The sequence below is a fragment of the Chaetura pelagica genome, unplaced genomic scaffold, assembly GCF_000747805.2.
Source record: "Chaetura pelagica isolate M959 unplaced genomic scaffold, ChaPel_1.0 scaffold72, whole genome shotgun sequence".
Lineage (NCBI taxonomy): Eukaryota > Metazoa > Chordata > Aves > Apodiformes > Apodidae > Chaetura > Chaetura pelagica.
This window is the reverse complement of record NW_009952560.1, coordinates 1,051,111-1,068,088: the sequence shown is the minus strand read 5'-3', so window position 1 is coordinate 1,068,088 and position 16,978 is coordinate 1,051,111. Positions and strand designations below refer to the sequence as shown.

Genomic DNA, 16,978 nt, shown 5'->3' with positions numbered 1-16,978 from the left:
GCTCTAGCTATAAAAAATATTTTGCTGTGCTGTTCCTCAGAGTGAGCTTTACTGCCCAGCAATGCTTGACTTGTGTTTGGTGAAGTGTTTCAGTTCCCCCCTGCCCTCCTCTCTCAAAGCGCAGGGCGAGTCCTGGGGGCCAGAGGTCTTATTGCAGAGCTGCCTGTGAACATCTCCTCATGCCCACAGGAGTTGTGCACACAAAACCTCTGAATGCTCTGGCCTTTTTTCTCCTTCCAAAGCCCAAAGAACAGCACTGGCCTCAGAAATACAAACTGAGTTCTTCTCCCTCCAGGGGAGAAATTACCATCTCTGTCAGGCTCAGATGGTCAAATCTCCACATGTTTGTCACTTAGTCTCTGTGGGGCTGTTACACTTTGCTCTGGGCTCCTGGGACCAGCAGTTACCGAATGGTTTGCCCATCTGACAGTCCCAGAAGGGCTTTGCAGCACCCCTGGGATTCCAGTCCTTTGCTGTTGCTTTGATTGGAGATCATTGGTTTGTTTTGCCCATGTGGGGCTACTTGTGTTTGGTCCATGATGCTGCAAAGTTCTACCCCTCTGGCTCTGCATAACCTTTTAGATTCTCTTCAGATAAATGACATGAGGCTACATGTCACTCATAGACTCGCCTGAAATGAAACACAGAAACTCTCTGAAGTGGCCTGCTCCAGCCATATATTCTATGGAGAAGATTTTGGAAGAGGGGGATGATCTACAGTTACTTAAACTTTTAGCATAGGGTTATGCTTCCTGACTTGAAGCTGTTCAGAGCCATCAGCCTGGAAAACTGCAAAGTAGAAATATTGAAAAGCCTTGGTTCTTGGTTTGGGGTTTTCTGGAAAGTTTCAAGAAATGAAGCATGCAGGTTCCTTTGGGAACTTAGCAGCTAATTTCTTCACTCTTCTGAGAAAGCCATGAGCCTGTTTGCATTAAGGTGTCTTTACTGAGCTTTTAAATGTGTTTGTTGTCTTTCTTCCAGCTTCTTCGAGAACTTATAGAACGTAAAACCACTTCATTGGACCCCAATGACCAGGTAGCAATGGGCCGGTAAGTAGGAGTTTGTCTGTAACATCTCTAGCTTCACCTCAGCACTGCAAGGTTTTTAATTACTCTGGAGAAAGCATCTGGATGAAAGAAAATGCACAACAAATAAAACCAGTAGGACATTAGCCAGAAAAGCCATCCTGTGCAACATACTCCTTAGTTATGGATCACACTGGCTGACTCCCAGTTTGCTAGGCTTTGACCTGGTTTTTCTGTGATCGCCTGAAGATACTTTCCAGTTGTCAAAGGCTTGTTCCAGACTTTGAATATTTCTCTCAATGGTTCATGCAGCACAAAGTGAACCCATAGAGGGGTGTCTAAACCAACCCTATCAAGGGGGAACTAGACAAAGTGACAACCTGCTGCTGAAATGTGGCTTATGTCATGATGACCTGAGGTTGGTCGTTGTTTTAGAGGAGCAAACCTTCTGTTGGGAGATCAGTTAAAGCAATTCCTGTGTATTCTCTCTCCCCACTGTAAGAAAAGATACTATACAATTAATCAAGGAATATTTCCTGCATGCAGGAGTAAAATATAATTCCATGCAGAGAAGCTCTTATTTCACTGTTTAATTCTACTGTTAGAAAATAAAGAAACTTCCAAATGCCATTTAATGAACAATGTACATTTGAATAGCCATGAGCTAGAGTTTAGGACAGTGTAAAAGCAGAAGAAGGCTGAAAATGCTGGAGTAGGGCTCTCCACTGAAAAAGTGTTATGGAGCTATGTGTATGGAGAGAAGATGCATCAGAAAATTTTGTGATGGTGAAATAACTTCTATTCTTGTAAAATATTACCCAAATTTTAGTGCAATGTGTCAAATTTATTTTGTGTGTGTCTGGAATATTATGGAAAGCTATTCACTATAATTTAACATGATATAGACAAAATTACTTTTAAGTGGTGATTACATTGTACATTTATCTGACTTTACAATAAAATAGATTACAGTAATTAAGATTATATTAAGATTGCAGTAATTGGATTTTGCTAGATTTTTTTCCCTGATGCCGAGTTTTCCTTGTATAAATCAGGTGAGATGACACTTGGTTTTGTAAAAAAAAGTATTTATAACTGTCAGAAGTTTTCCCCTGCTGAAAACTTACTTAACTTTATGAAGTTCTATTTGAAGTGTTGAAGCCTCCCTTCTAAATACTACAGCAGGGGATCAGACAGCACTTTCTGAAAGTGTTTGTTGCTTTTCTCTCTTTTGTAGTTTGGTGTTGTAATAGTAGTAGTTATACTGGGCCTTTGCTGGATTTGCCAGATTTGAGTCAGAGATGGTGGGGAGAAATACACATTTATAATTTTCAATATACTTTGCAAAATTTAGGGAGGAAATAAATTCAGAGCATCTGCTGCATCATGGGAATTCTGTTCTTGATACCATAACCTTTCTCACTTAAGGAATCAGTTTGGGATGTGGCAGATCACCTATTCTGTTACAGGCTTTCTGTATGCAAAATAGAAGTCATTGTAGTAATCAGGGCTGAAACAAAAAAGCAGTAACTGTAAACACTTTCTCTGCAGATTATAACATTTATATTTTGTAAAGATTTTATTTTAAATTCTAAATATTCTTAAGAAAACGCCCATCAGTAGTCCAGAAAGAATTAAAAAAATGGAGCTTATGGCCTCCATGGATTTCCCTGCAGGTGGAATATTCTCACCAAACAGCAATTGTCTCATTGGGATCAGCAGGTCTGGTCTGTGTGTCCTATTGTGGCTGGAGTCAGGAGAGAAACACTGGCTGTTTAAATGCCATATTCATGGAGTGAAGCAGTACCCTGACATTTGAAGGTCCATACTTGTTTTCCTGCGGTTCTGATCTCCTTCAATTGTGTAAATACAATAGGTAGAAGGGCTGGGAAGGGCCTCAGACCCCACTGTTACCTAATGCTCTTTTGCCAAGTGGCTCTGAAAATTGCGTAACTTTCATTTTGCATTCCTCAGGCAGTGGCTGACCATCCAGAAGTTACGAAGCAAAATAAAGAAGAAAGTGGACAGAAAAGCCAGCAAAGGAAGGAGGATCCGGTGCGTGACAGTTTTTGCAAGCAATCAGGAGTTCTAGGTTTGCCAAATGAAGTCTGACTGCTCTGGGTTGGCTCTGGGGTGCATTGCTAGGATTATTCTTGCTTTTTAGGGCAAGATGCCTTGCTCTGTGGCATCCACTGGGGAATTTTAATGTTATTTGAGCATAGAATAAGGGCTTGGTTGGATGCAGCCTGTGAGCATTGCCCAGATCAGTCTTGGCCAGAGTGTTCATTGGTCTCAGGAAACCCTGGAGGGAGCTGCTCAAGTGTCCCTGGGCCATTTGGGGCCGTAATTCCCAGTGAAAGCCAATAAACACCTCTTGTGCAATGTATATTTAGCTGACTAAAACGTGGCTAGTAGCTTTAGGGGAAGATGTGCAGAGATGCCTTGTTGAGGTAGATGTCTGTTTCCCACTATCAGTTGGAATTTAGTGACTAATCTCTCTTTATTTTTAAGACACATCACAGCTTTCTTTAGCTTCAACGCATTTCACGTGGTGACTCCTGGATCACTAATTGGGGTCGATCTCTCCCATTGTGTTTCCAGTGGAAGAATCTAGGGTGGAAAGGGAAGCAGTCTGGAGAGGATAGGGTTGGTTGTTTTTCCCCTTTGCTGAGCAGATCTATTAATCTCCCTGAGTTTAGCATGACTGCATGATTTGTAGGGGAGGAGGTGTTTGTGGCAGGGAGGCATGCTGAAAAGCTGCACTGCTTCCTGAAAAATCCGCAACATTAACCATCCTTTTGTGAGTAAACTATAAATCCTGAGTTTAGATGGCATCTGATAGAAAGTCAGTGGAGTCAGTCTGGGTCAGGCCTGGCATAGCAATTTTTAAGATAGATGTCATAAGATAATTTATTAAAAGAGGGAAGAGCTACTTTGTTGGCCTGAAAAGCCTGTAATTATTGACTATCAATATTCTTTTCTGTCAGCATCACACATAATTGGATATATTCATGATTCAGTCAAAACTACTGACAACATCACACAACTGAGTCAGACTCGTAAACCTCCAGGAATAATGGGGAAGTCTCTCATTGTGTGCAATCTGTGAGCTTCAGCATTCCTGAGATATCAGCTATCTTGCCAAGTCAATTGCCTCTTAGATCTTAGGTGCCTTCTTTTTTTTTTCCCTTCTTTAAATAAAAGTTGCACTGACCCTGCAGGGAAAATACCAATAAAAGAAAGAAATGTCATTGTCTCTGTTTAGGATTAACATGCAGTTAAGCTCCAGCATCTTTTCTGGACAGTCCAGTAGAGCCTAAATGGTTGTTTTTAGATAGTTGGTTCTCCCACTGGGAGACTCCGGGTCACCCCAGGCAGATCACTTTTTTTCCTTCTCTAAAATTGGGGCAGCAGTGCTTAGATTTGTTTTCATGGAGGACTTTGAGATCCTAGAGAGCAAAGTATCAAATACTAAGTTTCATCTGTCTCCATAATTCTTCCTTTTCTAGCAATCCTTTAGCAAACCTTCAATATTGTAGCATGTTTAGATGTATAAGCTTTGATCTGTATGAACCCATCAGTTGTTAAAATCATAAGAAAACTGTTTTGTTAACCTGCTGTTTGTTGCACGGCTCTGTCTGTTCCCTGACTTGGTCATTGTGGCCTTAGACCAGGGCAGTTGCTTCCATGATTGTGCAGAGAAGTCCTTGTGTAAGGGTGAGTGTGTGCTGTGCCTGAAAAGCTATTCTGAAATAGTCTTGTGAGCTTAAAATCCCCTCAAGGGAATGTTCCTGCATAAGCAAACAAAAGGGAGTGCAGAGGTGATAGAGTGGAAAGGTGATTCTGGGCAAAGGCTTGTGAATCCTTTTGCCTGCTATTTGTCAAGCTCTAAAAATAGCAGCAGCTTGGATAAAACATTTCAGACTTGGGTAGGCAGCATGGTAGTGTACACCAACAGCCAGTGGGTTGGAATCCCCTGCCCTTAGAGTTTAAAGACACCTTTTCTTTCAGAGTTTTTCAGTACTGTAGATAAATTCTGTATGTCAGGTCCTTGAATATAAGTCACGAAAGCTACTGCAAGTTCCTAAGCCATGTGGAAACCAAAAAGGGGACCTATTTCTAAAGGTACAGCACAGCTTGCAGAAATATTCTGTTGGACCAGAAGCTGAGATAGATGCAGCACTGTATCACCTGGGACATGCCCCATCTCTTCTTAGCACTGACCTTTTTCCTGTCCCCTTTGCTTCATTTTTACATGCTCCACTTGTAAGTTATTCAGGGTTGGACTTTCCAACTATGGGTATGGCTAGCAGAGTGGCATTTTGATCTTTAGGGCCCTGGATACCACAGAGCATGGCAGAAGTGATAGCAGATGGATGCTTGAGAAGGTCCGATGCTTCTGCTGCCTGCAGTGGGCTCTTTGGGCACAAATTCCAGAAGGTGATTAAGACACCAGCTGAATGAAGGCTGAAAATGAGTTCTTGTTTCTCTGTCTCTGACTTTTCAGGGTTGTCTGTCTGGGAGTCTGATTAGGTACTTGCACACAATTAATGGATGCTGGATGTCCTCTTTCTAGCTGTGATAAAAAAGGATTTGCTTGCTATTCAGTGCATTGTATCATCTGATTATTCTTCTGTCCATGTTATAAGAAAGGAGGAGGAGGGAAGGGAGGGGGAATTGCCAGATACAACTAGTGGCTCATTAGTTATCAGCCATCAGGAAAGCCAGTGCTTTGCATTTCAGGGACTGGTATGTTTCTATTCAAGCTGCAACATTTCCCTTTCATTAGTAGTTACTAATGTGCTGTCTTCTTATTTCCTGCACTATTCAGGTATCATGTCCATAGCAAGCTGGTGAGCTTCATGGCACCTATTGACCACTGTACAATGAATGATGATGCCAGGTGAGTAATAGATTAATTATGTTTCTCAAATGGCTTCATGACAGCATGATATTGACCTGTTCTTCAGTCTGTCGCCCCCTCCATTTCTTCTTATCAGTTAACCATTTGTCACTGGCATCATAGCCTGGGTGTCTTGGCCACATCTGTCCAGGCAGTCTGGCTGAGCTTTCAGTCTGTAATTACTGAGACACCAAACAAGAAATTTTCATAAATCTCAGTACTTTTATTTTGTTCCTGCTTTAAAACTCCTCTGATTTTGAAATCTTCTAGTTTTCTGGAATTATTTTGGAAATAGACAGCCAAGTTATCTGGTGTCTTCAGGTACAATAGAAATTTACAAGGAATTTGTCTTTTAACAGAAATGTCCACTCTTTTAAATTGTGTTTAGTGTGCATTTTCTTAGATCAGTTAATAATTGGAATAGTTCAATCAAGATTCACCCAGGAACTAGTTGTTCTTTGTGTTTATGTTTATCTCAAGAGTGAAGAATGCTATTGGAAGATTATAATGTTTTAATGTGCTAATTAGTAAAGAAAATATCAATGAATAGTTATCAGTTTTTCTACAAATACACCCATATTTCTTAAGTATTACATTTTTAAATTAAATCTAAAAATACTCATCTTTTTGTGGGAAGGAGGTAGAGTAATTTTTCCAGTGGATGGATGTAGAAGATTTGAGAAACATCTTTCCCCTGGATTGTGGAACATGTTTGTGCTTTGTGAGAGAGAGATGCCATTTGTCTGTTTGTGAAAGGGAAACCAAATACCTGCTGTTCTTAGTGTTGCACAGCCTTCTGGATGAGAGCTCTCCAGTGAGCTTCCACTGAGACATTTTGTGTCCATAATAGGACCTGTGCTTTTTCATCATACATTTCTCATAGTTTCTTTACTCTTTCCTTTTTTTTTTGTTGTTCTTGTTTGTTTTTTTTTCCCCCAAGAGAGAAAACTTCTCTGATTTCTAAATATTTTGTAGATCCTCTCACCACAAAAACAAATGTGTTAGGCAGGTGTACAGACCCCTGCTCTGTCCCCAGAATGAAGGCAAGCTCAGCTGGTGTAGGGTATGTGGGAGGAGGAGGAAGGTGAAAAATAATAGTGAGACTGATCCTTATAATCTGGGAGTTACACTAAGTTTGCTGTCCCCAGAGGTGACATTGCCACCACTTCCTAGAAGTTGCATAGAAATGCATTCTGTGAGCAGGAATCCTCCAACAGATGCAGATGTGAAGTGCAGCAAAATAGCTGGGACAGTGGAGGGGTTCTGCACAACAGCCCTCTTGGGCCTCAGTGACACTTGCTCTGGCTGCCATCGTCATAGTCCTTATTCCCCTCGTTTCTCAGGAGGCTCCTTGAGTCCACCCCAGGCTGCAGGGGCCTGGCTGCCCCTCCAAGTTGTTCCAGCTAATGAGATGCTGTCTGCCTTGTGCTGTGCTGACACAGTCATCACTGGGGCAGGGACAAAGCGTTTTGACATTTGGTTTCCTGAAAGTGTCTCCCGGGGGTTTTCTCTGCATTGAGCGGGTTATTACACCACTCGTATGTTTTACTGAGTCTTTGGTGGCAGCAGCTGCTGCTGCTCATTGTCTGACTGCAGGAACTTCTTTCTTACATTAAGTTTATTAGGTACTTTGGAGACCCGCCATACTTGCTGTTAATAGTGTTTTAGTCACTTACCTCCTGATGTTGGTTCAGCCATGTAGAGTGAGAGTGGTGGTTGATGTGTTTGCACACCAGCAAGTGTGCCTGAGGGTCCTACCATGTGGGCAGCTGGATCCCATTCTGCCAAGATCAGGCTTTTTTCAGGCAACCCCTGGACATGGATGGGGCAACGGCCAAAGCAGGCTGGGCAGGTTCTGTTCCTAGGTCTGCCAGTGGCTTTGTGGATAACCTTGAGCAGGTCACTCTGTTTCTGTGACTCTTGATTCCCTTTCTGAGCAACAGAGATCTGCTGCTGAGAAGTGTCTGGAAAAAGCAGCAGTTTAGTAACAGTAGTAGCAGTAGTATTTAATTTTTTAACATACACAGGAAAGCTGTTGTTTCAGATAAGAATCAAATACACAAATAGAGGGCTTAAGCTTTCCCCACTGTTTGACAAAATGCCTGCTGGTTGGTTACCTGTAACACAAAGAAAATGCCTTACCTTTGCCTAGTGCAGGCATTACAGTCTTCTTTAAGCAGTTTTTCTGCAGCTTCCTCCCCATGGGATGAGCTCTGGTATAGTTTAGTCCTAATGTTGATCTTAAATTTCCCTTGGCTGTAATTTAGGCCTGTTATTTCTTGTCCTGTTCAATGTGGGTTTTAAAAACGGATTCTGGCTTCCTCTTTGCAGCAGCATGTTTGGGTGGGCATTCTTGCTTTGCACACTGGAAGCCTGGGCATTGTTCAGCTTACCTTCATTCCTTGCCTCCCAGTTTACACTGTTTGTGTTTGCCTCCAGACATAAAACATATCCAAAATACTGGAGTGGCCAGTGTCTAAAAATTAGACCTCTGTAGATGTTTTGGTTCAGCTTTCCCAGAATGAAGATATCTGCTGCTATCAGTCATTTTTTTGAAAATCACAGCCACTCCCCAGGGCTCACTTCACATCCCTGTTTAAAATGCCCTTGCATGGGCCATAGTGCCTCCCTAACAGCATGCAGCTGTACTGAGCAAGGCAGAAGAATTCAACATCTGCCTTAAACTGCAGGTGAAAAAAAGAAAGGACCACGCCTGGACGCACGAGAGGGAAGCAGTAATGGTAACAGCTTTCCTTTGTGACAGAAGGAGGTAATTTTATTGTTTGCAAGTGTGAATTACTGGATTGAAATGCAAGTATTCACTTCACAGTGATGTGATCATGCTCTGAGCCATTTTTTTTTCTGCTCAGGCACTTAAAAGACATGACCCCAAAATAAATACACATCTGAACAACAGGGTGCCCTGTGTTGTAATGTGAGAAATTTAAAAGTGTCAACGAGCTGTATATAAAAAAGGGTTGTAGAAACAGAGCTGGCACAACAGTCCCCTTCCATTCTACCAGTGGCTACAGTAGCAGGTGGATACCTGGAAAATGCCAGTAAATAAATATGTATTTGCAGATGGGCAGAAGCTTGATGTAGAGTCTGGGGCTGCGAGGGGTGGAGCAGTTCTGGTTCTTATTCAGCTGTGGCAAGTCCTCACTCTCCGTGATGAGCTGCTCAAGCCCTTTGTCACTGGGGCAAAAGCAGAGGGGAGTTGTCTGTGGCTTTTTTCTTCCATTGCTCACTCTTAAGTGCTGTTGAAGGCACCAGTCTGAGCAGCACTATAATACCTTTCTGTTTCTGTATATTTAAGTAGCTGATGCAGCCTAGGAATACATTTGGGACCTGATTCTTCTGTACCTTTAAGCCATTTTACACAACTGACTGTGCAGAGAGAACTTAAAATAGCACAAGAAACTGCTAGCACTCGCCTGGAGGTCCTTGTGTGGTGTTGTCATGGCTGTGGGACACCCAGGACTTCCAGGGATCTGGCACATCAAGTTTATCACTTGCCACCACCACTGGCTGTGGAAACAAAGAGCAAATCCATCTTGAGGAGAAACAGCCTGAGCACTGCGTGAAGAACAGGATGAACAGTCACTCCAGAGTTCTTTTACAGCCTGATTTTGAGAAAGGAAACCTACAAGTGTAATAACTGCCTTTGTCAACATCACTGCCACTTTCCTTCCTATTCTTGCTGCTGGTTGGAATAACAGCATTTGTGCAGGCAATTAATCTTCCACTTGCCAGTTTTTCATGCACCCTACGCATGAGCATGGCTGTTTAACCTTGTGCTCACATATATTATGTTGTAATGTGTGGGACACTGGTGGCCTCCAGCCCTCCTCTATTTTAACCCCTCTTTGGTAGTATTTTAAAACATACACTGGAAAGTGATTTTTATGGTTATCTTGGGGTATATGTTTATATACTTAAATACATTTATTGTACTCTTGGGCGAAGGTTTTTCTAATCAGCCCAAGGTCATTGCTGTGTAAATGGGCCTGCCCTAAAGCAAGGATCCTGAAGGCAATGGCTTGAGTGTAAGTGTGCTGTGGTTCTGGTCCAGAGGAGACAGTAGGCAGGAATTACCTGGGATTGGAACAGTGTTGATCTCTCCCTGGTTGTCATTTCACCTGGGCTTGAGAGTGGCATCATGTGGGTGCCACTTCTTGGACTTTCCTTGTAATACACTTTTCCCATCTTCATGACCAAGGGCACCTCACTGATCCCATTGCTCCACTGTCTATTGTAGTATAATCTTTTATATCATCCTTCAGTACCAGCCTGTGCATCAGAGCTGGGAAGATACCGATCTCTGGTTTACACTTTAGGAAACAAGGCCCAGCGAAACAATACCCTGGATCTCCAGAGGCATTTGGGTCCGGAAATCCAGGAGCCAGGAGCCTCAATGAGTTGCCAAAGGTGGGACAGCAGGTCTGGACTAAAGCTGTAGTCAAAGCCAGATCTTCAGTGCAGTCACCTTTACTGGCCCAGCTCTCAACAGCCTGATGTTTTTAGGTCAGCCATTAGTGCTCTCTCAGAAAGCTCTGGTGCTGGGACGCACGGCTGCAGATCCCAAACCCTTGTCCAAACAGTTTTGATCCCAGTCCTGAGGCAAGTGAGAGTGTTTTCAGTACGTGCAGAGATGCCAGATTTGTGGGAGTGGGTCCTATAAACAGCCTAGTTGTGACAAGGTCAGGTAAAGTCTGTGTTCCTGAGAAGAGTTGTGTGTGGATATTGCTTTTGTTATATCTCTCTGTCAGCTTTGATGTATAGATCTTCAGATCTCTGCACTGTACGTGTGTGTGGGGAACAGAGACTAAACACAGACACTTCAAAAAAAGGTATAATATCCAATTACTGCTAAGTTTGATGAACATCATTATTTCATCTCTGGAGGACAGCAACTTGCAGGAGTGCTGTTCTTCAGGGACACAGATGTTTGGTCCAAACACCTTTATCTCCCAAGACAACTCAGGTTATTCTGACAGGTAAAACAAGATTGTGCAAATATGCAACAGTGATCTAATCAGCTGGAACAACAGCAATATTTTAACTGGCGCTACCTTTTAACAGCATCATTAAGGGCTCTCATTACTCTTTTATTAGAGACTCACTCTATTTCTTATCAGATTACAGAATGAACATAACTCATGGCACTGATTTGATCTCTTGTTAAAGAGGATTACAGCTTTGCATTAACTTGGATTGACATGGTTTATAATTTGCTGTTGATACACATGCTGGTGGTGTCACATGTTTGACCCCCTCCCCACAGCACCACTGAGGAAAAGGACACCCATACATCATCATTAAAGATGGCACCCAGTGCATAAATGGGAGGCAAAAGGAGCCTTTTCTGCAGTAAAGTCAGGCAGGACAGAAGAGATGTGTTCTCACATACAAGCTGAAATTCACCATGAGGATTTGTGACTGGGTGAAGGTTAGGTAGAATACACCAGCTTTTGAGTAGGTTGCTTTTTACCTCAACAAATGATTCTTCATTAGAGAGGAAGACTTTGCATCCTATGTGAGCCAAATGAGAGGGAAGAAGATGGCCACAATGGGACTGTGTCAAACCATGCAGTTCCAACCCCAACATGAGGCACAGAACCCTTTCCAGGAGCTGGGGAAATTTCTTCTAAGATCTCTCAACATTGTGGTTGTCACCGGTTACTGAGCTGGCCCCTGCCTTCTAGCTCCTGTGGACTGCCCAGGCATTGCGGAGCTGGTCACAGGGCATTTCTTTTGCATTTTTAAATAACCCTTTTTAGCATGTCGTCAAGTCCTGACCAGATATTGCCAGTGCACTGGTAATTACTTAGCATTACTCTATAGATACCTCTGGGTACATCCGTGTGTATATAAACTGTGTCTCCACACTTCTGGAGTTGTGTTTGACTTCAGAAGTACAGACTGACATGGCAGCAGGAGTCACTGCCTGAAATTCCACAGCCAAGTGCAAGAAATTAAGCCCATGACTCCAGCAGTCCTGTTGGCCTCTGGTCATGCTTGGTAGAAGAGCATCCAGCCCACTCTTGTTCTTGGACGAGCAGACCAGTGCCTGCTGGGAAGTTGAATTAAGACACAGATTATCCAGCTGCCAGTGAGGTTTGGATTAGAGCATATCCCTTGGATTCAGCCAGGATGCTGTGTATTTTCCCAACGTGCATTCTCACTCCTGGGCTTAATGCAGTTGCTTTGTCACAGTGTGTCTTACTGCAAGCAGAGGGGGGGTATGTAGTAGGAAATCCTGGTATTAAAAGATTAACTTTCTTATATATCATAAGAGTTTAATATTTAAAAAAATAGTAATTTTTTAAAAGTTGGTGAGATAGCAGCCTTTAACTTAGCTCACTTTGTACTTTGGGTATAAAAACACCATGAGACTAGATTAATGGAGGAATTTGGGCTCTGTGATTGTCAATCCAGTACGTTCACCATGACAGAAGTCCCTGAGAGGAGGCAGAGCCCTTCCTTCTTTCTGCAGCAACAACCAGCAGCATCTGTGCCGCACAGCACAAACCTTGGGTGACCATGTTGGTGTGAGGAAAATGCTTCCAAGTGGATATAGGCACAGCCTGGAAGAAAGGTTGTGTTGCTTTGTTTTGGGAAATAAAGGGAGTAGCACTAAAGTGGAGGGCAGCTTCTGACATTTTAGGGAAAGTGGGTGGGAGGGCAGGCTGCCCACCCGGGCTCCGTGGCTTCTGGAAGAGCCCCCTGGTATGGCAGGGACCCTTTTGGGTCCCTCAGGGCAAATGTAGGGACTCTCCTGTGGAGGGGATGTCTGCCCTGCTGCCACCCTGAGCTGGCTGCTTCGGGAGGCTGGTGCTCAATGGGGGCCTTATCCCTGAGCATTACTGGGGGGCAAGATACAACCATGTTTCGAGCTGTGAAACTAAACCTGCTTGGCTGGACTGTTGGTTCTGAGGCACCATGGCTTTGGTATTATTTTGCCCTTTGTGTGCTGTTTGTTTGGTGGATTTTATCCCCTTAACCTTTGGCTTAGCCTTAGAAATCAGCTCATGTAGATGCAGTTAAGTGTCCCACATCGCTTTTAACTGTAGTTGTTAGAGGGGTTGGTATTTGAACGAGGAGTTTTTGCACGTTTTGAAGCTGGCAGCAGTGAAGTGGTGTACGTGACCCTGGTTACTGCCAATGGGCTGAGATCATCGTGTCCCAACATTTGATGTTTGACATCCCTAGTAAGAAGACAGACACCTCTGTTATGGAAATTTCCTTTTTAAAGGGAAAAAAAAAATAACCTGTTAAGAGCTGTGGGATGATTTGTCGTCCTTCCTTTGTGAGACAATTTGTCTTCTCCTGCATCAAATCTGTTATAAAACAGGCAAGCTGTGAAAGAAGGAAATCATCCTAGGAATATGGGATGTTAAGGTACACAAAGAACGGTCTCCTCCGTGTGCCTGTGTGCACGTTTGTACAGGGCACTTCACATGCAGCATTTCAGTGGCTGCTCTGCTCAAATACCCATCTAAAAACAGCCACGTTTTATGAATTTCATGGGGAAATTAAAGCTCCTGGAAAGTGTGCCTGTGGAGGAAGCTGGTTTCACAACCTCCCTCTGTTTTGCTACTTTTCCAGCAACTCATCCACCTCTTTTGTGCTGTAAAAGCTGTTAAGAAAAATGTGGATGCTGTTGGGACCAAAATCAGGATGAGAGAAATTCCATGTCTGTTTCCATTAATGCTGCTCTGAGCTCAAGACTGGTGAATAGGCAGGTATGTGCTGGTGTGAGGGGGAAATGCTCAGAGTTGGTGACAGAGGTGGCAGATCTGAACCTTAGGTTTGGTTAACTGGGGGACAGCACCTTGAGCAGCAGCCCTCCTCTCTCTCTGCTGTCCTCCTGCTCCCCATCCCCAGATCCAGCGTCACAAAATGTGCCGAGTCTCTTTGTTTAGGGCAAGAACCAGCTTTCTGAAATATTTATAAATCTTGTGCCTGGTCTCATGAGACAAACCAGAGGTCACATGTCACCTTTCATAATTTAAAGCCGTGGGGCTAAAAGCATTTGCACAGGACTTGAAGGACCCAATCCTGACCTGCCTGAGCGGGAGGGAATTGCAGCAGACCTTTCTGGATCTCCTTCAAGCGCTGGGCACGGTGATGAGAGCCGTCTGGCCGGGTAATTTATAGCTGGAGTTGAGCGCTCTGGTTTTTGGGCTGTGGTGGGGAAGCGAGTGAGAGAGTGCCATCTCGTGGGGCTGCTTCCAGGGCACCCAGCAGCCCTCTCCTCTGCATGTCAGGCCCCTCACTTCAAAAAACGTGGGTATTTTAACTGCTTTGCTGATTGATGATGCTCCTTTGGCTCCGTGTCATCGACCGGAGCGTGGGTTTGTCACTGCAGTGATTGCAGAGTGGGGAATGTGTGCTGGAAGGTATGTGAACACAGAGCCAAATCCCACACCCCACGTGCTGATTTAGAGTAATGCCTTTGATTAGAAATTGAGAAATAAAGGGTTTCTGCTTGTTTTTCTCTTCGTGGGTACTGCTTCCTGGCTCTGCTTGCTGAATACCTAGTAATCTGAATTTCACACTGGTAGGCAAAAGATTCCTTAGGATACAGACAGAAAGATTTCCAAGAAAATGATCAACCACCTGTTCCACAGCCAGCTTCAGTTTCCATCAGGTCTTTCATCCTCCTTTTCTCTGTGGGTGTTCATGCTGCATCTTTCACCATCTTTTGTGAATTAAATTCATTGTTCACAATGAAAAGATGTCAGTAGGAATAGGGCAGGTATAGTTATTTCTGCACTGCTTAGGGCAAATTCTAAGTTACCTGTTTGGGTGGGTTTTTTTGCCCTGAAGAAGAGAAAAAGTAAAAGGTACATGGGGAAAGCAGGGAAATCTGTTGGAGGCTGCTTTTATAAATACAGCTAAGAAGTGACTCATGTAGCATTGCTTTATTAATAGCACTCTGAAAAAAAACAACCCACCAAAACACCAGAAGCTAATATTTTCCCCCTTGATGTTGTTCTTCTACTAGTTTACAGAACAATACAAGAAAAAAGGTAGTAATATGACTATAATTACAAAAAATAGTACACCATCAGCTGTTCTCCCCTCCCACATACAGGTATATATTAGTTTTCCCCTTTGTGTATTTGGTGGAGTAGTGCTACTGCAGATGGGCAGGGTAGATTCCTGGGGACCTGTTAACAGGTTTTGATTTATATTTTCATGGTTCAGATATTTATCAAATGTGCTGTTGCTATTAATATGCTCCCAGGGCACTCCTGCCCACTGTGTGCATGTTTCCTTGCTCTCTGCTGCAAGGATTTTGCCTATAAAATTAGTGCAGCAGCAATACCTGGGATTTGGGGGGGGACAGTGAAGGCCACTGTCAATTAGTACACAGAGCTCACTGTCTGAAGTAGCTGTTCCTTTTATTTAGTTTTTAAAAAAATGAAGCTGCTGACATGAAAGGAGCAGTGTGCACGGAGGAGGGGGCTGCTCAGGGGGAGCCAGACCCTGTGGCTGCGAGGGGCGCGGGGCAGGCAGAGCGCAGCTCTGACTGTGCCAAGGCCGTGAGAGTGGGAAGCTGCAGATGGGAAGACAGTCCAGCAGCTTGGGGTTTGCACTGGGAATGCCCTCCCCATGGTCTGCAGCATGGCTGGGGTGGTGAGGGCTGCATCCTTTCCTGGCTCTTCCCACAAAAGCAACGTAGCCACAACAGAGTTGAGTTGGAAATTGCCCTGGAAACAGGATCCTTCTAATGTTTTGGGTGCAGAGAGCAGAGCGAAACGCCTCCCTCACAAACACCTTTCGTCTCAGACTGCTAGGGCATTGAAGGAAGGGGCTGTGAAAACTTCTTCCAGGCCTATGGAGCTGGCCTGGAGCTGGGCAGGGATGAGTGCCTGGACACAGTATTCCTGGGGGACCCAGCACCCACTCCAGCCTCTGCCTCGAGTCAGCTCAGAAGAGATGCATAAATAATTAAGCCAAGGTACTTACACACACATGTTTTATGGCAAATGGCTGTGTGGTTCCTGATCATTTTTTCCAGAAACAGGTTTTATGATAATATAGTAAAAATATTAAATTAGAAAATGCCTCACTAAGGGTGATAAAACCTTACTACAGTGGAAATAGGTAATTATCCCCTCTACAGCCTAAATGACAGTTTAAAAGAAATAAAAATGTTAGTGCTCATTACTTGCTTTTGTAGGTTGCAATAAAGGGTAAGTTAAATTTTAATTCGAGGAAGACCCCTGTACCGACCTGCTTCTGCCTCTCTACCTGAGGTGCAAGTGCTGTTAATTACTCACATAGGCTATTCCTCAGCACATTGCTGAGACTGGTGCCTCTCTGCTAAAGTCACCTTTCCTTCACCTGGAGGTAGTGGACTTGCAGTGGGGTGGGTTGTTTCAACTCAGTGGCTCAAGACTGATGTTTAATATAAGTGGGTGAAGGAGAGAAGTTTCGTATTTTTTTAAACCAAAATCCAGGTTCATTATGCGTAGCCTTAAGGGGGCTGCAAGTATTAAAATCCACAGTTACCCTGGTGAATTGAAACAGAGACAAGGTTAAACCTGGAGGATTGATGAGTTTTACTCTCTGCATGGTTAAATCCTGCTGAGGGATGGTGTTGTACAAGAAGAGTAGCCTAGATGATGAAAAGAGGAAAATAAAAATGTTTGGGTTGGTTGTGGTTTTTTTAGTGGGGTGAAAAATTTTGAAAAATTTGTTCTGTTTTGGGGGTGGTGGGGTTACCTGATCTCCCTCCTTCTCCTGTCACTCTGCCAGGTTGTCTACCCATGTCTAACCCATGTTAGTAGCCAAACAGCTGCACTGGAATTTTTTTCCTCCAGCAGAGGCAGGATGGGGGCTCTGGGGGTGCTGGGTTCGGCGGTGCAGGACCTGCTTGGCCACAGCTGTGGGTGCAGCTGCTCCTTGCACCCATGAAACCTGGGGCATAAATGTCAGAGTCTGTCAGTGCTGGCAACATTTCTCTGCCGAGGAAGACAAATTCTCGCTTCAAGTCTCCCTGGGCCCTGCTTGCTTGAAAAATGACTGTTTGTTTAAA

The 16,978-nt window shown here is 43.8% G+C and overlaps 1 protein-coding gene across 1 annotated transcript in view; it reads left to right on the top strand.

Annotated features, from left to right (window-relative positions):
• The window catches only part of AATF (apoptosis antagonizing transcription factor), a 50,232-nt gene that overhangs the window by 30,833 nt on the left and 2,421 nt on the right, over window positions 1-16,978 (top strand). Inside the window, exons 10-12 of the mRNA XM_010009105.1 lie at window positions 982-1,049; window positions 3,000-3,080; window positions 5,857-5,928. Of these exons, the coding sequence (XP_010007407.1) occupies window positions 982-1,049; window positions 3,000-3,080; window positions 5,857-5,928 (221 nt within the window). The remainder of the gene's footprint in view (window positions 1-981; window positions 1,050-2,999; window positions 3,081-5,856; window positions 5,929-16,978) is intronic.